Source organism: Idiotropiscis lumnitzeri, chromosome 7 (assembly GCF_059441095.1).
Source record: "Idiotropiscis lumnitzeri isolate Australia: NSW breed Sydney's pygmy pipehorse chromosome 7, RoL_Ilum_1.0, whole genome shotgun sequence".
In the NCBI taxonomy this organism is placed as follows: Eukaryota; Metazoa; Chordata; class Actinopteri; order Syngnathiformes; family Syngnathidae; genus Idiotropiscis; species Idiotropiscis lumnitzeri.
The window spans coordinates 16,315,433-16,342,208 of NC_142397.1; the positions used below are offsets into that span (position 1 = coordinate 16,315,433).

General features: G+C 37.4%; 1 protein-coding gene across 2 annotated transcripts in view; it reads left to right on the top strand.

Moving 5' to 3' along the window:
* lsamp (limbic system associated membrane protein) overlaps positions 1 to 26,776 on the top strand; it is a 210,667-nt gene that overhangs the window by 162,227 nt on the left and 21,664 nt on the right. For both annotated transcript variants that reach the window (XM_088300720.1, XM_088300719.1), the window contains 3 exons: positions 10,635 to 10,779; positions 11,578 to 11,665; positions 20,747 to 20,872. In XM_088300720.1, coding sequence (XP_088156846.1) covers positions 10,635 to 10,779; positions 11,578 to 11,665; positions 20,747 to 20,872 — 359 coding nt within the window. The remainder of the gene's footprint in view (positions 1 to 10,634; positions 10,780 to 11,577; positions 11,666 to 20,746; positions 20,873 to 26,776) is intronic.

Sequence of the window (26,776 nt, forward strand, 5' to 3'; positions counted from 1 at the left end):
AGCTTGAAGTATGGTTCAACGTGTGGAAGCGGGTTAATGTAGTTTAACCCTTTTTCGGAACAGCTAAATTTGATGTCACGTAATTTTGGGATTGTGTGTTCTATCCATTACCCTAAGATGCTTTCTTACTGCTTGACTGACATGTAAGGGATCCTCCAGTTTCTAACACAAAACATGGACAAAAGAAGCTTGCCAAAAATAATCAGGTTTTAAACACTTTAGTGTGGATTAACCTGCTTATGACATGCTCATGTTTTAGGTATTCTCCACTGCATTAGGGTTACATTTAGAGGAGTTCATGGCAAAATGTAGTGAACAGCTGTTGTTTTTTTGGGTACATACAGTATTTTATTTTATTTTTTTCAACAATGACCTAGCTGGTGTTGCCATTGACAAACCGTCTGCCTCCTGTAGTCTTTGCCAAATATAACTACCGTAATCCGCCAGCCTGTGGAATCACTTGACCTGCATTAACACCCCTCGCCACGGGCGGGCTATTGAGGCTTGCGCTTGCACACCAAGTTGCTTGTGCTTGTTTATTTTCTATTTTATCATAGTACCTATTTTTGTGTTAAGAAATGCTACTGTTGAGATTTGTATCACTCAGACCCAAAAAATCTTAATAAACAATTGTGTGATCTGTTTAGTTGTGTTTAGTAGTTTTGTATTTCCCTGCCCCCTGTTTTGTCCGTCATCGACTTTGGTATCATCAGTTTGTTCCTTGCTAGTGTCTCGTATCGGTGTATTTTGTTTAATCTCTCTCTGTTAATTCGGTCGTTGTGTATTTTTATATGGCATGAGTCACTCTCATGTTTTTTGTTTTTTTTTTGCATTCATTGCATCTGTTTTCTGAACTTGGGATTTTAATTGTTTTTTTTATCCTGCTGTGCAATACATTTAGTTAGTTTTTTACAAACTAGTAACTGTCAAGTGATTACATTTTTAATTAATCGCAAACAATTGCATAATTAATTGTTGATTAATACATTTTTTTCTACTACTATTTTTGGTGAAGCTTTTAACAGGTATTTACTTGAATAATATCTTGTAATTAATGTAAAATCATGAAATATGAAGTGCATTTTAAATCAAAGACTGTTCTAATAGCTTTCTTTGATGCTTGAATACGATCTAAATGGAAAAACGTAGTTTAACTGAGTTAAAATATATCGCTGGCTTCATTTTTCAATTAACCTCGAGTTAACACTTTAATTCTGAAAGCCCTTAAATAAATTGTGTTCTTCCCTCAAAAGGCACAATATATTGTACGTGACACAACTTGGTCCTCCCCGTTCACATTCCTAGTACTGCTGATAAAGAATAGAGACAGAAAAAATAGTAAAAATGTATTTTATGCAGAGCAAAGGTGACTTCTGACAAACCTAAATTGGGGGTTTTGTATGAAAGAAAATACAGAGGGAACAGAGACTTGAAGGCCTCATTTTGAATGCATCTTAATGCTGTGTGATTGAGTTTAATAGTTGCCTTGGTAACAGAAAGAAAATAAGTCGCGGTGCTTAACTTTGTTTCAAAGCGGTATCTGGTAGCTAGACAAAGGAAATAAGAACCAGAGTGGAAGACTTGTGGTTAAAATGCTGCAATTGAATAGTTTAATGTCAAACCAAATGTCAAATGCATCAAAGCCACGTGTTCAGTTTGTGTCAATGTTCTACATTTAAAGCAAACGGAGTGAGAAAGTCCAAAAATCCAAATTGGTGGTGGTTGGTGGAGTTATTTGTTTACAGTTCTTACACATGCATGGTACTTTTGTGTGCCTTATTACTGCCTTTCTCTTCAGCATCTTGTAAAATATGTGCCTACTTCAATGCATATGTAAATTGTTAGCTGATGCCAGATGGAAATTAAAAATGCACTGGGGAAAGAAAACTCCCAAACTCTGTTCGTCTTTTTTTAAACTGGGTCTTAGAGAGACAGTCAAGCTCAATGGATTTATACGCATTATTTATTGCTGATGTCTCCTTGAAGACGTGCTCCTTGAAAATGTGTCCTATTTGCTTTCGTCTTTTATTGTCTTCCACACAGATTCTGTTGTTTGGGCCTGCCTGGCCTCTCACTGGAAAAAAACATCATAATCTTATTGTCATTTGCGCTCAAAACTCACTTTACCCTCTAGTCTTTGGGAAAATTACTTTTGGAATAGAAACACTGCAAATGCACTTTAGCATGATGCTGAAAGAAATTAACGAGAGGTCCCTCTGCGTCTCAAGACAAGTCCTTTTGGTCTATTGTTGTCTGGTCTATTGTTTGTTGTCTAGGCTGCTCTTCCATACCAATGAATCACCGTATTTAGTGATGCTGTATTTGATCAAGATTATGTTAAAGCCTTCAAACAGATCATTTCAGTAGATATCAATCTACCTTAAGTCTCCCCAGTTATCCGCGAATGTTGATCCCATAACACCTACATACTTAGATGATGCTAAGTAGCTCTCTTAGAAAACTGCTTTGAACTAATATTGGGCCCTTAGCTTCTATCCTCCTCTGTTTCATGTGTATCAAGTGTTAAAAAAATATAAAAGACAGATGCAACCCAGCAGTCAAACAAATGACCGAGCTTGCTACAGCTTCAAAGAATTTGCTTCATCGCCTAACAAGGATCCAGATGTTTCTATACATCGGCTCTTAATTTGAATTTCTTGGAATCATTCTAAATGCTTTGACCGTGCATCACGCTCCACTTCAAGTCTCACACCTTTCAATGTCACTTTTTCTTTCGTGGTTTACAAGGCACAGAAAGAGACCCAAACTCTATCTCTGTCCCTCTTTCTCTCCCTCCCATTCTGTCACATCTATTTCATCATCGCAGACACTTTCGTATCTCCCACAACGGAAGCTTCATTGGTATGTGCTGCACAAAATGTTTTTTTTTTTTTATACATCAAAAGCCAAAACGCTTCCTGCAACAACATTTTAGAGGATTGGCACAAGTGATGAATGCATCACAAAATGGATGCATGATAGAAGGAATGGGTGATTAAGTTCGGGAACAAAGCCACCAAAGGAGATAATTTGCTTGAAAATGTGATAATGAAGACAGCAGAGAGCAGTGATAGGAAGAGAAAGGGCCAGATTATTAATGGGCCAAAAGAGACACCTGTGGATGTGCTCTATGACGATGGAACTCACCATCTGTCAAGAGGCGAAGTTTTGAAAATGCCAATATTTGATGCTGCGATCGATGATCGATGTGATCTGTTGATTTCACTGACTGACCCAATATTCATGTGTTGAAATGTATGACACGGATATAAACAGATACAAATGTTACATTATCTTAACAACCCGAGTTGAGTGACAATTTAAGAAATGTTTTTACTTTCATCTTCTTTTCAAGCATTGCTTAATTATGCATTGTTAACTTTTTACTTCCATGGCACCGCTTGTCTAGAGAACACGGTGCATGGACAGTAAGAACTGTTTGAGCACAACTGCGGATACTAATGTCATGGCTTCTTCTAATACCAGTGGATGGCAGCCATCAATCCATTCTTGCAGTCTTCGAGTCTACATTTATCATCATCGTTTCAGCTAAATTCAGCCTGATTAGCCCGAGACACTAATGAGGAAAACTATTTTCTTCATCTTTGATTCCACACATATGTACTGTTTTTAGATCCGTAGGTGAAAATGTGTACTTGGCGCGAGCCAAAATAGGACTTTGGAAGTCAGGCTTAAAGAGAATTAATGTCAAAACAAATTATCATTACTGCCTCATGCAATCAACATTCACTCCCTCGTCGCCTAGTTAACTTCTCACATAATTATTTACATGAATAAATACATGGTTATGTGTATAATTCATTTTGTAATGTGCTTTAAATATAACGAATAAAATGTAGTACATGAAAATTTGATATGTCAGTTGTTTTCACCAATGGCACATTGAGGAACTTGCATACGGCTTGTGGCTTTTGAAATTCTTCTTGTTCAAGAAAGCAAATATGTACTGGCTACACTTATTAAAAAATATTATTTATGAAATGCTGCTCTTCATTCTTTCAATAAATATTTACTGGATGGATGATAGATGAATAGACAGTTTATTGCTTCAATAAAATTTCTATCTCTCCTTAGGAGCAACATTTTAAACAAGATGGTTGAAATGACTATAGTCAAAGTTTGCCCCTATAATAAACTTGGAAAAATGTTGAAAAATGTTCTGGCTTCCTTGTTCAGGGATGTACCACAATTCTGCACAATGAGGCATTCACACATACATTTGACACAATGTGTGAGGCACTTGATTAGCGAAGGACCTTGGGAATACTGACAGCGCCATCTTAAATTCAACTCGCTCACTCACCATATAACAATCACAAAACACTAAGAAACTGCATTTGTGTGTCTCTAAAAAAGATACCGAAGGTATAATTGTCAGACTGCTTCCACCTCTCTGCCGTGCCACCTGTGCTTCTTTCTGGGAGATAAATATTTCTTATAATTAGGAGAGTGGAGACTGCAGTTATCGTATTGAAAACAGGAGAACTCACTCTCACACATTTATAGCCAATTCAGACCACTTTAACGTAACCCACTGCAAACAAACACACAAGGCATTCTGGAAGTTTATCTGTCAATGGTCAGCAAAACGGGTGTCCGTCAGTGACGGCCCGACGTACCGGTCGATCAATCGGTCGGAATACGCAGCTCTGCGAATAGCAGCCTTGCAAGTTGATAAAAATCAAACTGGCCTATATACCACTTGAATCAGCAACACATTAATGAAACATAACCTAAAATGTACAAACATTTATAGGACTGGCCTGGCCTTTACTCGTTTACTCTTTCTTGATGCTTCAAGCACTTGCATCTAATAAAAACGTGCTTGCTACCCAGAATAAACAATATAACATTTGTCTATTTCCCCTTAATGACTTGACCAGCTGTTAGAGTGTTTGGTAGGACACAGGGTTCCAGACTGAGATTCTGTCCCTCCCTGATGTCTTGGCACGATGCCACACAGCTAAAAGCCACGGCTGCTAGACACCATTTCAGAAGAATTTACATGCCCAGAGCCTCAGAAGAAGGCACACCGAGCCCACTGGATATTGATTTGGGGTCAGCATGTGAGAGGAAAATGTTTAATTGACTCTCCTCAGCGCTGCCTTGTCCGAAGAATGAAAACACGATTGAAATTCTCCAACTTCAATACAGATGTGATCTTTACATGATTCTACCCGGCAGAAGATTTTCATTTTCATCACTCTGATTGTTTGAGCTAGCAGACTTTCTAGCGGTGATTATGACAAATCAATCAAAATTTATGCTTAGTATACCCGAAAACATTTTTTTAAGTGTATGGTAAAGATGATGATTAATCTGTTGCCCATCTTGCCTGTTTTCATTCCTGAAACCTAAAGCTGTTTAGTCTTAGGTCAAAATGTGCTAGTTTGTGTTTAGCGTGTTTGCTATGATCTAAATTGATTTATGAATTTAATGAATTACATATCAGTTATATTTTGCTCGATCCCAATAAATATAATTTCTCCCTTTGAGTGAGTCTGACAGAGAGTTTATTTCCAAGAAGTTGTCAAATACTGCCTGGCACTTACTTACTGTAACATTTACCATGTCTAGCACACAGCAGGAACTGTCTGTGACTTTCGGCTGTTGCGTTCAAATTCTTTCTTTATTTTTTAATTTGCATGCCGTTCTCAAATCACTGGGTGCACTTTTCCGTCATTAGCCATCAAGTTTAAATGACTAAAAAACAAGTGTAATTACCCATGAGATATTAAAGGCATTTGAAATACCATTACTCAGGCCACATTCCAAGGTAGGCTATGTGTACCCAACTTCCACTGCCTTATCATAAGTTCATTGAATTCTCCAAAAAAAATTATAATGACAGGTGTGATCAGTGAGTGACCCAATGTGTTGAATTTGTTACTGTGTTTGCTGGATCTGATAAGGCAAAATCTTCAGGCCTAAGACAAGATGGTGATTTGGTTGCTTTTATTTAAAAGACCCAGACAATATCCATAACAAGGTTTTAAATAATTTAGCGGCAAATTTCTGTGGTGTGAATAATGAACAAATTAATGATTCAATTATTCGGAATATTATACCTCATTGTTCCAATTTAACATTGACTGGGTAAAAGAAATAAAAAATGTTAAAAGTCAAATTACTCATTCCCCATATTACAGGTTTAGTATTTGGTGATGTGCTCAACATGTCAGAATCCTACAAAGTACGACATTGTCTTCATATCAGCCAACCAGAGTTAAAACCTTTGAACGTCTAAGTTGGTGCAGTGTGAAGCAGTGGTAAACTTGATTTAGCCTTCCACACACGCAGGGGACCAGTTTAAGCACTTTTGTTATCGTCGACAGTAAATGCTACGAAAGAGCCCGCAGCAGCTGTAAGAGTGATGATTAGGTCTTATTTTTAACCACATTGGAAAGTGTTTTGGTTTACAGCACAAATTGTGAAACAATGAAGCAAATTAATACATTTTTTGACAAGGCTTAAATTATTTTAATATTTGCATAGCATGTAGTACATACTGACCACAGTGAAATGTTTTGAGCTGTTAAGGAATTGAAACACTTCATTAGTTTGAGACAGTTGAGTCATGTGTGAATTGCAAGTGGTTCATTATAATTCCAATTATTTTACGAATGGCTCTCAAGTCCAGCATCCAACGTGATTTCGGCCTTTCCCTCCCAGGAAATCACAGAGGAACATACTGACCTTATCATTTGACCCGATGCCTGTCAATCTCATGTTTGATATGCTGACACCTCCCTTAATTAACCTTTCAAGTCCAACAACACAACTAAAATGCACTAATTAGTTGCAGCAGCATGAAATGGAATGCTTATGAACCCAATTAATACGATGTGGAAAATGAGCCCACAAGGGAGAAAATGCTGATTAGTGCAGTAAGAAGGTATAAAAACAAGCTCCTACATTAGAAATGATAATGGGAGCAACTTGCTCTGACTCATAGTGCAATTCTATCAAACCTTTAGTTGATTCTAAGCTTCATGTAAAAATGTGCAACATTGTGATACTCTATTGTTGTTATTTACTGACCTTTCCCAAAGCAGATATATCGTGTTAGTAGAGCTTGAATGTATGTGGCTTTGTGAGTTTTACTTTGCGGTTTAAAAAATGAATAAATAAATAATTAAACACTTGTCAATTCTAAAGCAAGTCGAAATGACATTTTCATCAGGCAAATTTTGCTTTCCTTCTAATAATATCAAGTGACATGGTGACGTCGCCACTTGGTTTAGGCAGCCAATCTGGTGCTTGTTTCGTGAATACAGGCACCCGAAATATGCAAGTGAAGCGCTTCCTAGTCGAATAAAATTACATTTTTAAGCAGAACGGCTCATTATTTTGTATCGAAAAAAAGACCAAGACGATATTGAGGCCTTTTTTTACGTGAATATCATGACATTCCAATTTATCTTTTTTTTTTTCTCCCAATCAATTCCATTTAGCAGGCCAGATATGATTGGCGGGGAGACAATTGTGGCCACTGTGCGGCATGTTGCCGACCACTGATTTAGGCTGTGGCCTTTTGGTGTGAAGGTTTTATGTTCATTCTATGCAGGTATTCTTGCTTTAAGGTTATACTAACACTGAAATTAGGAAGAGGTAATGATCCAGACTCCTGCACTTCTCAGATACCAATGCACCTCCATCTACAAGACTTCAAATTGCTGTGGCAGTTTAGTTGCACTTCACAGTTCACTAAAGCAAATTATTTTTGGCCTGATTAAAGGCGAGCTATTGGCACTCATGCATTCCAACAATTCGATGCCCTGAGAAAGAAATGACCTGGATAAGTGACAATATCCACATCCACAATCATGCATTCCAATCCAAAAGGCCAGTGTGTGGATGTCGCCCGTGAAACGAACACACACACACACACACACACAAATGGGTATTTTTTTTTTCTCATGTTGTTGTTATATTTTTTATTTTTACAAGCCTTTGGACCTCAGGTATCATATTTTATGGCATATCATGTGGAAGTGTGTGTTGATATGACAGTAAAATTCCCTGAATCCTGAAAATATTAAAATACTTTCTGTATGTAGGAGGGGCCACCATCATCATGGTTATTGTTGTTAATATTACACAGAGCTTAGGTCAACACTTGTTCCAATGAACCGTTTTACAGCTGTTATATTTGATTTAGTGAGATGCAGTTTGGCTCAGGTAGTTCAGTTTTTTTTTTTTTTCGTAAGATATTGAACCCCCATTTGCTCCCAGTGGAGGGCTCACTCGTAGACAAATCAGATATCAGCATTTGAGCATTTCGAGTAGGGTGACGGTAGAAAAAGCACAATAAAAGTGAAACCTTTACCAATAAAAATATTGCAAGGATGCAAACCCACAAAGTTTTTTATTTTTTAACTTCGAAGGCAATATTTTCCTATGATTTGATCATGTTGCCTGGAAGCAAGCTTCTTTTTGTCATTCTGGTCCGCCAAGGCGCTGTCACAGCTGAAGCAAACTAGCTTCACTGTGACACACCTTCACTGTTTGTCTGAAATTGTGATGACCACTCTGACAAAGATTATAAAGTTCTCTGCTTCCCGGCAAGTTCCTCATTATCCAGAGCGAGAAGTAAAGACTTCTACTTATTCCCTACATTCTGAGCAAGTCCTCCTGCAAATTATATCTTGAAAGGTGCACAAGTAGGAGACGAACATCTGGTGCACAAAGTCACTCAAAGAATTTCATTTGATTTTGATTTGACTTGGTTAATATCTGTTCCGTGCTGCTATTAACTCATTTACTGCCATTGACGGCTCAAGACGTCAAATATAAATTGTTTATTTATTTTTTTACTTGGCTGGTAGTGACTGAGTTAACAGACAGATTTAATTAAATCCACAATGGGGAAAATGACTAATTAATAAAGAAGAAAGAAGTTTCAAAGAGATGGACGACAATGGTGTGGAGAGGCGGTACTTATAGATAAGTGTAACAATGCGACGGTAAGATACAATTCAGACTGCAGAATCAGTACGACTTGGAACAAAACAAAATTAACCACAAAGCTTTCTGCAAGTCATTCTAAATGAGTGCTGGGGAAACCGCTCATTAGCTATTGACACAGTGGATGCACCCACAGTGAAAAGTCTAATTGGACTAGTTTGATTTGTTGCAAATGGCCAATCAAACCAATCCAACCCAAACAGTCTCCGATCACAAAACTCTCACAAAATATACAAAAGTAGATAAAGTCACATATAAGGAGGGAGGCGTGCATAATTCCACTGCATCCTTCATGTGCTTTATAACAAAAATTCATTATATAGCCTGCTGAACAAATGTTTTTGCCACAAAGGTAGATTGTAGAATCTTGAAAAACTATGTGACCCAATTATTGCTGGTGAGAAAGATGGAATGAATAAATGTATAGAATGAGTTCTGCACAAAGAAATGAAAGCTCAGCAGAGACTCATGCTGTGATCTGAAGCCCGTAACCAGCTCCCACTGTGTAACAGGCTGAGGTGGATGTACCTCGACCATTAATGACTTAAGGTCGCCTGCCAAAAAAAGCCTCACTTCACTTCCCTTACAATCTACACGCTTGATTCCGAATGCACACCCAGAGCACCCCGCATAGCTTTGTGAGTTTGAAGGAGTCACTGAAATATGCGTGTATATCCACCATCAGATAGCGATGGATAAATAAAGCCTCATGAAGCACTTGCGATCATTTTGACTCCTCTACATGGCTTTCTAGGCTTAACGAGGCAGTGGGAATTTTCTAAATTTCCATTGCACTAGCCTTTTTCTTCAAACCCAGAGTAATTACTAAAGTGTTTCATGAACCTTCATTTTCTAGTGATGGACAAATGAACATAACTTTTCAGTTATTGATTAGAAACTATCATCAATTCGGAATGGAGAATACATTCACAATAATCTAATCATATGTTGTAAAGCGCTTGGGACATTTTTTTGGGTCAGGATCATTGGAGCAAAATGCACCACGGTTGTTGATCTAAGACAAAGCCAATAAACCCCACTGGTGCTGCTAATGTGAAGTAAATAAACATAATCAGTACTTGTCTACGAGGAAGTTTGTACAAAGATTTAGCACCAGGTTGCTACAGTTCTCAAGTGTCCACAGTTAAGTAATGTCATCATGACATTGTTATTACCCAGATGGGGTCTGGCATACGAAACGTAGTTACTGAGTATATCTATTTGATTATTAGGATACAAAACAAACAATACAGACATCATACATACATGCATCGATACATTTTTTTTTTACTTCAAATATTTGTTTTGAAGGTGAGGAAACAACAGTTAATTTTGTAACACTCTGTCGCCACGTTTCCGCATTTGACTCATCATGTTTGTGTGCATTCAATTGTCAGTACAATGTGTTGGTAATAAGGCTTAGATTTTTTTTTTTGTCTTTAGGCTATGCTTTGTCCGCATTTTTAAATGAGCATTCTGCCCCCTTCTTGCTTCTGCTCGGTGACAGTGACCTCGTGAGGAAAATATACTTCTATCATAAAAGTCATATTTTTTTAAACTGAACCAATAGTTTAGTTCACAATAGCCGAAAAACTGAGACTTCCATTTCTATCCCCTCTCATCAGTTTCTCTTGATGTGCCCACAGGTGTTATGTTGATGACAAAGCCTCCAAGGTGGCTTGGCTCAATCGATCAAACATTATCTTTGCCGGTGAGGACAAGTGGTCTCTGGACCCCAGAGTCGATCTGGTTACAAAAGGACAACTTGAGTACAGCCTACGCATACAGAAGGTAATAATGACCCAAGAGGTGACAAAAGAGAGGAGACAAGATGCATGACTGTGGGGAAAGGGGGTTGTGTGTTCTACTTATTGCTGGTTGTATAACTTATCAAGATTTAAATGTGCCCTGCATGCTTCTTCATACCATTGCATCAACATCACACTTCAAAATATTCGTTGCTAACAAACTTTCATTGTACAGGCATAAATATCACTCAAATATAACAATTTTTTTGTGTTTTTGTATATATATATATATATATATATATATATATATATATAAAAATAACGTAACGGGTTGAGGTAGATGAGGACCCAAACGCAGGGAAGCCAGGCAGGGGTAACTTAAAGGGCATTTAATAAACAGAAAACAAAAGGCAAACGAGGAACTTGGAAAAACTGGACAACGACAGGAAACCAATGACAGGGACAAGCAACAGTGACACTGACAATGGACCAACAGGAACTGAAAGCAACCAGAAACCTAAATACACACAAATTGACGAGACAACGAGGAGCACCTGGATAAGACACGGAGGGTTGGAAAGACCGGATTGGTTAACACAAGGGCTTGGGTAAACGAACACAGGTGGACACAATAGAATTGACGAGACAAGACACAGGAACACGAGGCCAAAACATGAAACTAAATACTAAAACAAAAATAACTAATACAAATCATGACATATATATATATATATATATATATATATACAAAATGGTGTTATTTTTAAAATGTTATTTCATCATGTTGTTGTTCGTGATGAGAATGAAATATGAATAACTTATATTATGTATTATTATGCAGGTGGATGTTTATGATGAAGGGTCGTACACTTGCTCCATACAGACAAAGCAGCAGCCTAAGCCCTCATTGGTCTACCTCATTGTACAAGGTAAGCTACCAGCGCATCTTCAAAATTAAGAAATTAATTAAAAAATGAAGGAACACAAATGCATCAATTGCATTAAAGAAATATCCATTTTATATTCACTTTCAATATCAGCAGATATAATTTCAAGAGACACAACAACAGAAAAATAGAAGCTATTGTACGACTAAGAATAGAAGATATGAACCATTAGTTGTGTGTTCAAAGGTCAATATGTGAATCGATGATCCATGGCAACAAATTGCCCTGTCTTCATTGAAGCCATTGTGCCGGATTATTAACTGCTTGATCATTGAATGGCCTGTGTCTACCTCCAGACTCTGCCAGGAACTTCATTTGTCTCAGCTAATGTGACAGCTAGAAGCAAACATTGATTCTTTCTCCATGATTGTCTGCTATTTTTTCTCTACTGTGTCACTCAAAGTCCCGTTTAGTTTTATTACTGTATATTACTGTAGTTGTGGTTCACCACTTAATTTTTATCTCAGGCACACCTCTGATAAATACGCTAAATGTATTTGCCAGTGACATGATGTCCATGTGCTTGCATAAATCCACTGCAGGTACTCAGATTTCCTCCCACTGTTCAAAAACAGTGAGATGGGCACTGAACAAACAATTGCAGTGGCAACATAATTTTATTTGATAAAAACAGGAATGTTTGATAACACTGAAATATTCAAAAGCTGAAGTCCTAAATTAAAAAAAATCGTAAATTTAATAAAACCGTAGTTTAAGGTCCCTGGGATTGCCGCTCCGCAAAATTTGTAGAATAGAAAAATTGCTCCTAAAGTTATTGTTAGCCTTGTATAAAAATCATCTTTGTCTTTTAGTATATCAAATCAAAACATCAAATAAAATGGATATATATATATATAATATATTAGAAATGCAATACAAAGTGCTTTACAGAGATAAAAACAGACAATAAAAATGGCCACAAAATAAAAACCCAGCCCTTTCATCTCACATACATGGGAGCCCCATCCAAATACACACGAATACACATGCATGTTAACTGATCCAGACATGGCATGGCACTGTAAAATCAGGTGAGGAAAAACTGCCTGTGGGAGCCATCCACACCAAGAGGTGCCACATTTCCGTGGTGCCATACGTAGACCTCAGTAACACACCCAAGTAGAGGACCACATAACCAAAGATGACAATGTGCTTGCAGGGATGGCAAAAATCATTGGAAAACAAATGATCAGAAAAAGCACATTTGCAGTGCAAGCAAAAGTGGTGAACTGAGCAGGGCTCAGACAAGAAAGCACCAGGGGGCACTGCGCATGAAACAAATCCTGATTTAACAGCCTGGGTTCACACCAATCCAATTAGATCTTTATGAAATGTAGAGCAATCTTTTCAGATTGGTAGGAGCATGTGTGTGTGCGCGTGCCAGTACGTTTCTGTTAGTGTGTGTGAGTGTTTGTGTGAATATTTAATGTTTTCATTGTAGAGCTGGCATTATAATTGTTAAAGTTATATTTACTGTCGATACTTATCGTAATTTCTTAAATAATATTTTATGAGACCCGAAATATGCACGCTCAAAAATGTATGCATTATCCTCAAGGTAATTTGATATTCAAACTCATTGTTTCTTTTATCTCAGACAGATTTTTTTAGGTTGCGATTTACCTGACATGTTTCGGCGGCAGTCTTTCACTCTGAAGAAGGCGAAAGAATCCCGCCGAAACATGTCAGGTAAATAACAACTTAATAAAAAAAACTATTAGAGATATAAGAAACACTGAGATTAATTAGAAATGAGAGAATGAACTCTATTCCGTGAAGTAATTTGATAGATTGGGATGTCTTGTGTTCGGACACGTATTTTTGTGTTTTTATTTCAGTTTTGCCTTTCTGAGCTTTTTTTTTGTCGTATTTACATCAAGCTAGCTAACATCTGTCCTTTAAAAGTCAGTCAAAATGCTTTTTAACGCCTTATGTCATATGTTTAGCCATATTATTAGGTTTTTCATTTTTATATTTTAAATTATACTAATAAATATATTTTAGATTTGTTCTTTTAAATCCTATTAGAATTTTATTTTTTAATTTAAACTTTAAATGTGACATGTTATCATTTCAATTGAGTAATTGAAAACTTAATTTAAACTATTTACATTTAATTAATTTAAATGAATATTTCTTCCATTAATATTCATCAATTATTTAACATTGTACTGTTTTGTCACAAATTCTTTTTAGTTCTATGGTTTTAACCAATTTGACCCGGCAACAAATTGTTACCATCTTACATTCATAAACAGATTTTCCTTTCGGACGCATCGGCATGAAACATTCCTAGATGTCACAATAGCAGAGTGGTTATAAAGTTGCAGACAGCTGTTCCGTTCCTCTTATGACCCCTTCTCAATATGTTTTGTCCACTGAGATGTGATATGTAAATGAGTTAGAGTCACTTCTCCTTGATGATGAAAAACTGCAAAATTATTTATTTTGACCACTCCCCAAAAAGAGATGTTTATATCCTATCGCTTTCAATACATAGCGGATGAGACTTAATCTGTTTTCAATATATTTGTATTGACCCGAATGCAAACCCCTAACCTCATTTTGGCATCAAAACAAAACAGATTTAAAAAGACGAACAAATATTTCCTTCTTCACTTCTTTTTTTCATTTCAACCCATTGTGGTATTTATGAAACGTCTCAAAAGTGCCACTGAGCATGATCCAGGCAAGTGGGTTGCATTGCTTGTGTGCTCAAGTATGTGTCTCCTCTCCTCGGCAGCGTGGCCCAGGAAGTAAAGTGACCTTTTCTGAATTATCATGGGATAATGGACCCATTCAAACGATTCTTTTGAAGCCATTTCCTCCTTCCATCACACACCATCTTGCTCGCTACTTCCTAATGCCCGTGTTCTTCCAAGAGCTCCATGTTTTTGCGCCATTTCAAGCGCTGGTCTTTTTGTTTGACATAATGCGTCTGCTGTTGTATGATCATACACGTACACATTATTGCTTGTTTTGCTATCGGCAAAATGTGGTTCAGTCTACAATGGCTCTATAATGGCCTTTATGTTCGAAAAGAGCAATTGAACAGTATTATTGTACATCAAGGACTTAATATAACATAATTCTTAAACATGAATTAGTCCCTAGTTCTCAGTGAGGTTGTTTTTATGTAGTATTGCTTTTTGCAGTACTGTATGAGGCGAATGACAATGGATCATATGCACTGCAATATACAGTATTAAGCACTTTTGATGGAAAGGTCAGGTGCCGTCACAGTTTCCACAGTCAATATGTTTCAATCTACCAGGACAACATCTAGCAGAAAAATAAACTCACTTCTTAAATTAATGAGGTGAGCATATTCAAAAGTTGGCTGTTGGTACTTTCTCAGGTTGAAATGATTTTTTTTAACTTTTTTTTTACTTCATAAAGATGAAGAGACAAATATTGGGGTGTGCCGCCCACTATGGGTCTGCGTTTCCACTCGGCTTTTAGTTTTAATATGTTTGCCATAACAACAAAGGAGATGGAAAATAAATTTACAGACTTTTTTTCCATTAGTACAAAACTACAAAACCTAATTCCAATGAGTATGGGATGTCGTGTAAAAGGTAAAAGAATCCAATGATTTGCAAATCTTTTTCAACCTACACAATATACAATTGAATACATTGCAAAAAAATATTTAATGTTCAAAGTGATCAACTTTTTTATTCTCTCATTTTGATAGGGCTGGGCGATATAGCCCAAAATTATATCTCAGATTTTTTTTTTTTCAAAAAAAATATCTATGAATTATTATTTTTTTCTAACTATTTAACTCATTTACTCCCTTAGACGTACAAGTACGTCTTTTAAAGCAATAGCGCTCTCTACCAAAGACGTATTAGTACGTTCCCTGTCTTTTTTTACGTCATACTGTACATAAGTTCTAACTATTTAAATGAAACAATAAGAACAAATGAAAGAGGAAACTCAAAAAAAGCATTGCTTCCTTTTATTTATTTATTTTAGATACAAATAAATGTGTTTTCCTGCTGGAATTAAAGTTCAGTTATATTATAATATAAAAACAAAATATAACATTTTGTTTGAGGTGCAAAGCATGAGGTCTCAGCTTGCTGTCTATACATTTTTGCCACAGTCAACCACATGTGTGCTTGCATGGCTGTTGTTGCAAAATAAAATTACACCCCCTGCAGCTCTCAGCTGATTTTCACACAAGTACTGTTGTGCAAATGGGATGAGGAAACTTGAGCAAAATACTTGCGCCGAGGCAGCACATAAATGGAGGCTAACTGTAGCTATTACTCCTCTGGTCTAGTTTTCAACAAGGTGATAAAGCCAGTCTTTTTGCTGTATAAATGGGTAATGTATCTAGCAATAAGCAAAACGGGCACTTCGGTGAGCTCTTTCCGCTGTCCAATTTTCTTATCGTACGTAGTGCCCTGGATCAATTATTCTACTACTGTACGCTCTTTTTTAGCTGTGGTTTGTTGATTGTATCTTTGATTGCGTGTCACTTCCAGTATTAATGGTGTCTTCACCAATGTATCCCATGGCATCACTGATGCCGGCTTTTGAATTTTTCACTGAGAACAATCTGGGTCTTTTTACGCTTTGGCCGGAAGGACACGGCATCCATAATTTCCTAAAACAATTTGAAACGAATAATAATTTGAAATCTGGACTCGTCAGACCCACAGCACACTTTTCCACTTTGCATCTTTCTCAGATGTGCTCGCTTTACCGAGATAACAGTTCTAAAATTATTATGTCAGTCATTGTGACTTATTTTGTAATTCCAGCAGAAAGCAAGTGAATTTCGACGGGTTTGACACCGTCATTGTTGTCGGTATGCATTTAATTTTGCAAATGTACTAAACTGTGTGCATGTGCGAAAATACGAACACTCCGATAAGGAGTCACATTGGTTTTAAATTGACAATGCTTGTAGAGCAACAGCTAAATACAACCATATTAATAAACCTTCGAGAAATAAATTCCCACACATATTCTCCTCCTGGCTTTGAACCTTCGTAATGAAACTCTGTGATGTTTTAATGAAAGCAACAATTCACGTTTCCATTTTTTCCCCTCCTCAAGCATAGACCGAATCCCTTAAAAATAAAACTGCAATCTCTTTTAATCTTCTTTATGCTGGCTGCAGGATGTCCTCATGCAATTAAATGGGGCCATTCCATTGACACATATGACAAGAGGGCTATTGACAATCGCTGCGGGTGAACCACTTCGGCCATGTTTGAAAGACTGTCCAAGAGGGTGATCCGATCATCACTAGTGGCCAGCATAATCTTGGTTTAATCTTTAATTCAGATGACTGCGATTTGTGTTGGGATCGCAATGCTCTTTGTTTGAACTCTCCAGAAAATTATGCCTGCACCTTTTATCTTTTCTTTGTGTGATCCGACCAGTCAGACAGACGGGCTCCTCTTGGGCATTGTGCTCCTCACCCCTCTGAATATGTCTAAAAGACACACCTGCAACTCCGCAATATGTAGACGTGTGAATTTAAATAGTAAAGGTCATGCCAGTGTGTTGCCGGTTTGGGTGTCACAACTTTAAGCAGTGAATCGATTTTTACTGCAACTACAGTATGCGCATTTTCGCATTTACATCCAGGTGTTGTTGAATAGAATTCGTTGCCCTTTTTATCCTGTCTTTACTCTTAATCACAAAAGTCACATTATCTTGTGCACTTTTAAGAATGTTTTTAGGCGCGGGTAACTCAAAAAACTCTGTTTTTATAAAAAGCGCAAATATCTAAATTAAACTCATTACATTTTTATGACCCAAAATCCTGGACAGACAAACCACGGACTCTGTAATTGAGTGTTTTATTTTTATGAAACCATTAGCAAGCATTGCAAAAAAAAAAAAAAATAAATCTGTTCACACTGTTCATTCAAGCCATTCATCCATTCGTTGATTCATTCATTCAAAATGCCAAATTCTTAAAGATACTAAAAGAACATCTTGCCACACTTGACACACAAGCACATGACACGGAGATGAGATTTTGTGCTCAGATATGTGCTCAGGTGTTGAAGTGCAGTCGCAGCACTCTTGTTGCATGAATTACATTTACAAAAGTAAAGCAATCGTAGTTATTGTAGTCAAACGATATTATCTAAATCGTAATTGAATTAGTGACTAATTATTTCTTCATGGATGTAATAGTTACCAAAGTAAAAATAATGATGGTGTTACTTTTTGAAAAACCTTCAAAAACTGCTTGACGAAGAATTGGGATTTTTGAGGCAGTTTCACGAGTCAGTTACATTGAGTAGTGCAGTCTAGATGGGTTTTTTAATTAATTTAATATCTGATGGACCTTAAACCACAACTGACAGACATATGCCCTTATATTTTCTTCTCTGCTCAAAGTTTCAACGTTTATCCACTATATCTACTTCTGTCATGGTAATTGAATTATTCCTGGGTGATTTTAAGCGCTGCATCATTTTGTAATTTTGCTGGTTTGTAATAATGTTTGACATGACTTTTCCAGTAGTAGCAGGCAAATTAATTGCGTTTATCTGTTGAGAGGAGTTGTGTCTCTATTTGATTTGGGGGAATTGTGAGTTTGTCGACCTTAGCAAATTATTGTAATATTTGTTCATTCTTGCTAATGATTTCAGAAATGTGTATTTGTCTAGCTTTTACTAGCTCTTTGTTAAAATTACAAAGATATTGTCTGTAAAGGTCAAAATGAACTTGGAGTTTAGTTTTTCTCTACTTACGCTCCGCTTTCCTGCACTTTGATTTCAAAGTCATTGCGCTCGTAATGCACCTCCAAGGAGCTTTGGGTCGACATGAAATGGTCTTAGTTTTAATAGGAACAACAGCATCTAGGACATTGGAGGTTTCGCCGATGAATTCATCCAAGAAGTTCATCTGCAGTCTCTGCATTCACAGATGGTGAAATAGTCATCATTTTCAGAAACATATTGCTCGTGTCTTGCTAATATAGCTTTTATTAATGGCCACAATGTATTTGTATTTGTTTTTCTATTTTTTGTTCAAAGAACACACAGAAATGATCTGAAATGGCCAGATCTTTAATATCAACTGTTGAAATGTCAATACCTTTCGAGATGATGAGTTCAAGAATGTAACCTTGAGTATGCGTTGGACTTTTCACGTGTTGTGAGACACCAAAAGTATCAAATATATCATAAACTTCTTTGGTATTTTTATCCAAATTTTTGTCAAGATGAATGTTAAAGTCTTCTCTTATGACCAGATAGTCATTGTCAGTCCCGATTACTGACAACATTTCTTCATCCATTCATCCATCCATCATCTGCTTCTCCTCACAAGGGTCGCGGGCGTGCTGGAGCCTATCCCAGCAGTCAGAAGCGGGCTGGTTGCGGAACACACAGACAAACCATCCACGGCTCACAGTCACACTTAGGGACAATTCAGATTGTTAATTTAACCTACCATGCATGTTTTTGCAACGTGGGAGGAAATGGGAATACCCGGAGAAAACCCACGCAGGCACAGGGAGAACATGTAAACTCCACACAGGAAGTTCGGAGCCCGGGATCAAACCTCCGAACTGTGAGGCACACATGTCTATATGATGATTAAAACAATCATCTTTGGATCGCCTTTTTCTAAAACCAATGAGATATTCAAATGAATGAAAATCACCGAATACATTTTTTACGCTGAAACAATTATTTAAAAATGACAGCAACTCCGCCGCCTTTTTTGCCACTGTGCCATTTGTTCAAAAAAGTAAAATTTCATTCATAATGGGCAACCTTGATTTAAACATTTTTGCTGATATCAAAGCTACTCATCGGAATAAGGTATTAAAGAAATTAGAAGCTCTCCCCCTTAACAGTATTCATATGATTTTATGGTATCACACTAATAAGCATTAGCTAAGCATTTGTAAATACTGAACCAATCGTTTATAAAGCATTATTCTGACATGAATAATCATTTGCATATAGTTTGTGAATACAACAACAAATGTTTTACTCATCATGAATAAGCATATTAGTAAAGCATCGGTAATTATTGAGTTTAATGATTTATAATGCATGTTTTGCACATGAATAATCACTGGTATGTAGTTAGCTTTCCAAATGAGCTTACAAACTACTAACTATTCCTAAAGGACTGATTGGTAAATGATGCAACACATAATCTAGTTATGTTGAATCTGCCAATTATAAAGTATGAAAATGCAATCATGAAGCATGTTACGGATGAGCATATTAATAATGCGTAAACCATTTAGAACTGTTTACGAACTACAGAGTAGTGATTATTCATGTGGAAAAACATGCATTACAAATGATTAAACTCACTAAGTACCAATGCTTTACTAATATGCTTATTAATGATGAGTTTAACATTTGTTGTTGTATTTACAAACTATATGCAAATGATTATTCATGTCAGACAGAATAATGCTTCATAAATGATTGCTTCAGTATTTATAAATGCTTAGCTAATGCTTAGTATAAAGTTTTACATATTTTATGTACCAAATCCAGTGATAGATCATTTGCCATTCTCAAACATATTACGGAGCCCTTCCGCCCCTCAGTGTCTTAAACCCTTAATATGTCTTCTACATCCCATCCCTATTTGCTGTCATACTAAAAAAGCCGACTGCACCTTCTTAATTCATCCGTGTTACAAACTGTAATCATAAGTTAAGTTCAAACACTGTGTTGTATTGCAAGTATTCTTCATTTCACCTTTGCATTGCATAGCTATACGATATTCCGGCATTTTTCTGGAGGTTGGTCCTCAAGCAGAAAATTACAAATATGGTGATTGAGAGTCCAAGTGCTGTATCTCAAAAGGCTTTGAAAGTGGGGAAAAAAAGAAAACGAAAAAAAAACCGCTCTAGATATTCAGAAGCCTTCCTTCAGCGAAGATAGTCAAGGTCAACTTGTTTTTCTCTTTGTTAATGTTAAAGTACTTCTGCTTGAACTTAAGTATCTGAAATAATGAAGTTGTCAGTTATTATAACGAAGTAGCTGTGAGTAAAAGCATTTCGGGAAAGTGTGCATAGGGCATTGTTTACATTTTTTTTTTTCTCCGCAGTTCCAGCAAACATCTACAAGATGTCAGAAGACATGGCGGTGAATGAGGGCAGCAATGTGACACTCAGCTGCTTGGCAACTGGCAGGCCGGACCCGCTAATTACCTGGCGGCTGCTCAACCCCTCAGGTAAAATTTGGCGGTGCAACACTTATTATTAAGCGTGTCATTCTGGCTGTCTTCCCCAATATAATGACATTTTTATCATTCTAATTAAATAGATAGACAAAGGGCATAAACAAATGTTACAACACCTTTTTATTAAGAAAAGACAAAGTTATCTTAACAGATCCAGTGGTAAAATCTCATTCCAGTCCAGGATAAACATCTTACAATCCGTCTAATGAATCACACTGTCCATAAAATGGCTTCTGATCAAGTTTTTTCTGATTCATCAACTTCCTGCCGGCACAGCGCCCCATGTGACACTAACAACCAATCAAATAAGAAAATAATAATGACAATAATAATTATAATAATAATTTAAAAAATCTAATTGCTTATTCCCTTGGCACAGTTCTTTGTTGCTAAATTTATTGACTTTACAGACCCAAGTAAGGATTTATTTTCACCAAATAAGCACCAAAACTTGTAAATCTCAGTTCAAGTGTGTCACTCTAGCGCAATATAACGAGTGTGAGGTTTTTCTCCCTCTCTTTGTCTCCTCTGTTGAGTGACAAAGAGCTGTTGCGGGGGGTGCCGTCACTTTTGGCCATGCGCTCAGAGATGAAATGCATCTCTGGTTTCAGAAGAGACGCAGACACCGTGATGACGGCTTTGAGCTTGTGATGCGTAACAGGTAGTCTTACTGGGCCACGTTTCACTCAGTATTTCATACGTGCTTGGTTGGGTGCTAAGACGCGGTTTGTTCTCTCTCCAACCCATCAGCCACTCATTAGTCAGTCAGCTGTATTCCAAATCTTAATTTAGTTAGCATTGAAAGTCATTTAGATGTCAACATCCAAGTGAGATCTGATTAGAGTTTGAAATCGAGTCATTCCTTTGAAGGTCTCTTTTGGGGTGAATGATGAGAATCGATTTGCAGCCGATTTGATAGCCAATTTTTCTTGGTATCTGGTAACATTGTCACAATATGTTTAAATATAACGAAAAATAAGGACCCACCTTTGCCTGGTTGGATCTACAGCCTGCTTAAAAAAATTCCTGCATCCACATGTTTTTCAATAGGAAAATGAAAGACAGGTATGTATCGCTGCATGAAAAAGGCAGCTTCCAATTATCATAAGGATTTATTACGGTTCTAATCCGACTGCATGAGGGTTCCCACTCGTTTCTTGAAATTTCTTTCTAGGACTATTTCATCTCCTACAGTACAAGTTGTTATTCCAACATGCATTCACAAACTCCATCACCAAGCTTTGGAGAAGTGTTAATTATCGTTGCTTATAGAAAACCCCATATTTCATATATTGTTCAATTATGCATCTCTCCTGCTCAGGGGTAATAAAGTCTGCCAGTCATCTAGTGCAGCAGGGGAGACAAGAACACTGATCCTTTGATCCACTCAGGCAAAGACACATCTGGACGTCAGCGGCTTGTAGGAAAAAACTCAGTCAGTTTAAATTCAAGTCATAAACACCGTTACTCACTTCATCATGATTCTATCGAGAGCATCACACATCTGGAAAAAATATTTTCAGTCTCTTACCACTTGTTAAGTGTCCACTAGTAGTCATATTGGCTGAGCCAGTGCCCTCGAGCAAGTCTTCCATTGCATGACTTCACGACTATATGATTTATCTTGCAATCTATACCACAGCAAAAATGTCATCCGCCCAAATGGACAGATTTGGACAAGAGCCCAAACGCGTCTGCCCTACGATACTTACTATTGAAGTCCTAACCCTTTTGGAGTGCTTCTTGGCACGGGATGCTTTTTGTGTTTTGATGCTGAGTGTCCTTGACATCGCTCCTAAGGCACAGTGTCGGCCATTTTCCAGGACAGGGTTTAGAGGAATTCCCACCTGGATTATTACTTCAACTGTAAAATGTTCTCTTCATCTGCTGTTCCACTTACCCATCTATCCATTTTTTTGTACTGCTTTTCCTGTTCGGGGTTGCGGGGTACTGGAGCCTGTCCAAGCTGACTTTCAGCAAAAGGCAGACTACACTCTGAATTAGTAACCAGTCAATCACAGGGCACATATAGACATAGACAGCCATCCACCCTCACATTCACGCTGCCTCGGAATGGAAATCAGGCAAATGAACCCTTCCACTGTCAGTTACTATAATGTGCCATTTATTCTTTCATCCATTCGTGTTTTGTCTATAGTCGTCACATCCCCGCTTTTGTTTCTTTCTGTTCCTCATCTCGCTCACTGACAAAGCATAATTCAGAACAGACACACAGCTTTCATACTGTATACTGATGTACAGTATTTGGCTCCCAGCAGGGAATGAGACAAGAAGGAGTAGTGTTGAGATGTTCTGCTCGCTCAGTGGTGTAAGTGTTGGGGTTGCGTGTGGACACGCATCATTTTGTTCCAGTGAAGGAAGCATTCTGAATGTGGGAGTGAAAAGTCAGGTGCTAACAGATCCCTCTCAGAGTGATCTAGGTCAAATCACTCCCAGTGGGACTCCGGCTGTATGTGGGTAGGTACAGTACATTAAGTACACTTTACTGTATATGAATTCGGGCCTGTGATGTATGTGGGCCGTAATTGCGGGTATATCATGAACACGGATACACTAAATGCACTTAAAGGTGTTAGGCTGCTGACACGGTGAAAAAAAAAAACATTGCATTGATTTCCCTGCTGGATAATAAGTTGTTAATTTAACTGCTTTATGGGTTACAATCTCAGATCAGGCTATCCTGTTTTGGGCCCTCCCCCTGTCTTGTGTGGGTTTTCTCCAGGTACCTCAGCTTGCTTCTCTGTTTTCAAAACATGACTGTTATCTTTACTGAAAACTTAAATTGTGTATTAGTGTGAATAGTTATTTGTCTGTAGTGTATTTTCTTGAGTGAAAAAAAAAATAGTAATTCAAAATTGACATAGCTAAGATTAGGGGCAGAGCAAATTCATCACATTTTGGGTTGCGAACAAAGTGTACTTTCATTCCAAAATGATATCTAATGTTAATACTATCTTTAGAATAATGTAGTGCTTTTGTCCTAATTCCCTCACGAAACCAAAGATTAATTTGATTGTTCCGTGTGTGTGGCGTCCTGAACTTCAGGCGTTATGGTACGCCCTTGTTCATCTTCCAAGCCTCTTGGAAGTTTGTGATGTAAGTTCAATAAAATGCTGTCTGTGATAACTCCCACGACTCCCTTTGTGGGCTCCACAATAATGGACTTTAGTGCTAGGTTTTGACCAAACACCAATTATCACATGCTGAAATCTACACAGGGGGTTGATTTGAGTGAACAATATAGGAGTTTTTCCTTCTCTTCCGACAGAAAAATAAAAACTTTGAACATCCTAGTCATGGAGTCCGGCATTTTTACGTGTGGCCGCCATAGGAACAAGCCGGCGCATGTCCAGGTTTTGTTTTTACACATTGATCATAGATATGATCGAATATGATATAGGTTAGTAGCAGCGATGTGCCTGTGAGGCAAGCATGTTGAGGAGGTCGATGACAACGTTCTCATCCAATGCAATACATGAACATAAAAATGAAGTCATCATTTTCTCATTTTCGTGGAGGGTGAATTTTTTTAACGATGCTAATCACCTTTTATTCACATTCATGAAAACCACTTTGACCTCCTTTTATAGTGTTGCAGTTCGCACGCAGCTCCAAAGAGGCGTGTTGCATCTACAGTAGGTCTCTTCACACAAAAAAAAATATGTCTGCGCTTGAAAAAATACCAAATTATTATGCAGATAATAGTTTAGTTTTTGAGCATGCTTAACGTGCAACTGGGATAGGATCCAGTTTGCTCACCAACCTAATGAGGGCAGGAGCTATAGAAAATGAATAATATCTGGAAGCAGTTGAAAATATTTCAGAAAATATGCCTGTCAGCACGTCACAATTGTGCTATTTAATGTGTTTGCTCAATGTGCATGCGCAGTTCTGTACACTAATTGTCAAGGGTAAATCAGTGGTTTGCTGAAAATGGAAATAAGCTTTTGCTCTCTTTACGGTACTTGGGTGATAGGACACGCAGCAGATTTGAGATCCGCTTATAGTCTCTTTACGAAATTATTTAAAATGAGAACTAATGTATGTGAACTATGTAACCGTCTCACCGTGAAGATAATGAGCACATGGTTTGTTTCGATACGGGCTGGCTGAGCAGTGAAGCTCACCGTTGTTTAAAGTCACGAGTATGCACAATCTCAGCACTTTCTATTGCAGTCTCGAAACATTTTCTAAAGCCTGGAGTCATGAAAATCCTGAGTGTGGCTGTCGCCTGGAGGAAGAGCGATATGGATACAGTGCCTGGGTGAGACAAAAGGTCACTTAATGGGCTACTCTTCTCATGCAACCGAGTCAAATTAAGTTAAGGTAATGAATAATAAATAAAATGGCTATAACAGGAGGCTTCCGTTTGCCCACAGTTGAAACCGAAGGGCCCCTACGCATCCAATCCCACTTCGGCTGCCGTGGCCAAATGTTGCGTCGGCCTAGAAGTTGGCACATAGGACTGAAAATGAGCAAAGAACACACCGCAGAAGTCGATGGAGACGTGAACTCCTCCTGGCTTGACATGCCCACAGTTGACAAATATTAATGACATATTCAAAGTGCATACGCATTATTCTTGGTTTGTCACATTCCATACCAGTTTACCAGTACATAGGGCTTGTCAAAAAGGTGTACGTTCACACCAATATGATATTTAATAACTCACATTATACATTTCTAATTAGTAATGTGATGGTTTTGATGTAATTCCTCGACAGAACTAAGGACAGATTAGTATGCTCCTCACATGTTTTTTTTGGCGTACCGGACTTCCAGGTTACATCCTGTTTATCCGCAGAGCCTCTGTAGTTTTGTGAAGGATGTTTGCTGTAGTCTTCCGTGATACGCCTCATATGCCATGATGCAGAAGTTGGCTCCACAATAACATCATTTTGGCTGCTCACCAAGAATCATAACAGCATCCCAAGTGGATTTGTTGCAAACGTGGCGGGGCCACTGATGAGGAACAAGAAAACGGCCATAAATCAAAACTTACCCAATTACTTATTTTGTATTAAAGTGGATCCTCGGGACATCTAGACGTAGTTTCCAAAACAATAAATCCCAGTTTATCAAATTACTATGCGAATAATACTTGAGTTTTTGAGAATGGATAAAAGCAAAATGTAATACAAATAATAGACGAGGACAGAAAAAAATGTTTTGGAAGGATTTTAGAAGATGTTAGTGGGCCGTATAATTTATGAGGAAAAAAATCTACAGTCACAATAATGCATATACTGTTGCTGACATTGCCAGTGTTATTTTGTGCGGTTGTGTTCAAAATAATAGTGTATTTTATAAATACGAGTATAACTCAATGCAATATTGGGAATACTGAAATGATATTTTAAATTGAGAAATTAAGAAAAAATATCCGAAAATCAGTTTTTTCTTTTTTTAAATACATTTACAGAAAATAAAGAAAATTAATATTGGGGTGTTCAAATTGATTCATGTTGCACTGTGATTATTTTTGAAAACAACAGTACCAGCAGTTAACCACTTGAGCATTCTTCAGATTTTACAAACAATTATAATCAGATCTTTGATCCAAATCTTGATCTTTTTTTTTTTACACATGTATCTCAATAAACGAGACCAGATTAAATGAAGTCTAGTTTCAATACAGCCCAAAATGAAATTCCCATCAAGATGTTTTAGGCTAGCTTGAGATCATGACTCCATGGTTCAGAAAACCATCTCTTTGTTTCAAAAAGTCAGAATCTCTTTTCCTGTCTTGTTTGCACTGTCAGCAGCACAGCAGCAGTAGCGAGTTGTTTATGGAAAAGAAGCGAAAGAGATTTTTTTTTTGTCAGACTGTGAGAAAGATGCTTCGTAGGGTTGTTCTCCTTGTGCATAAAGAGG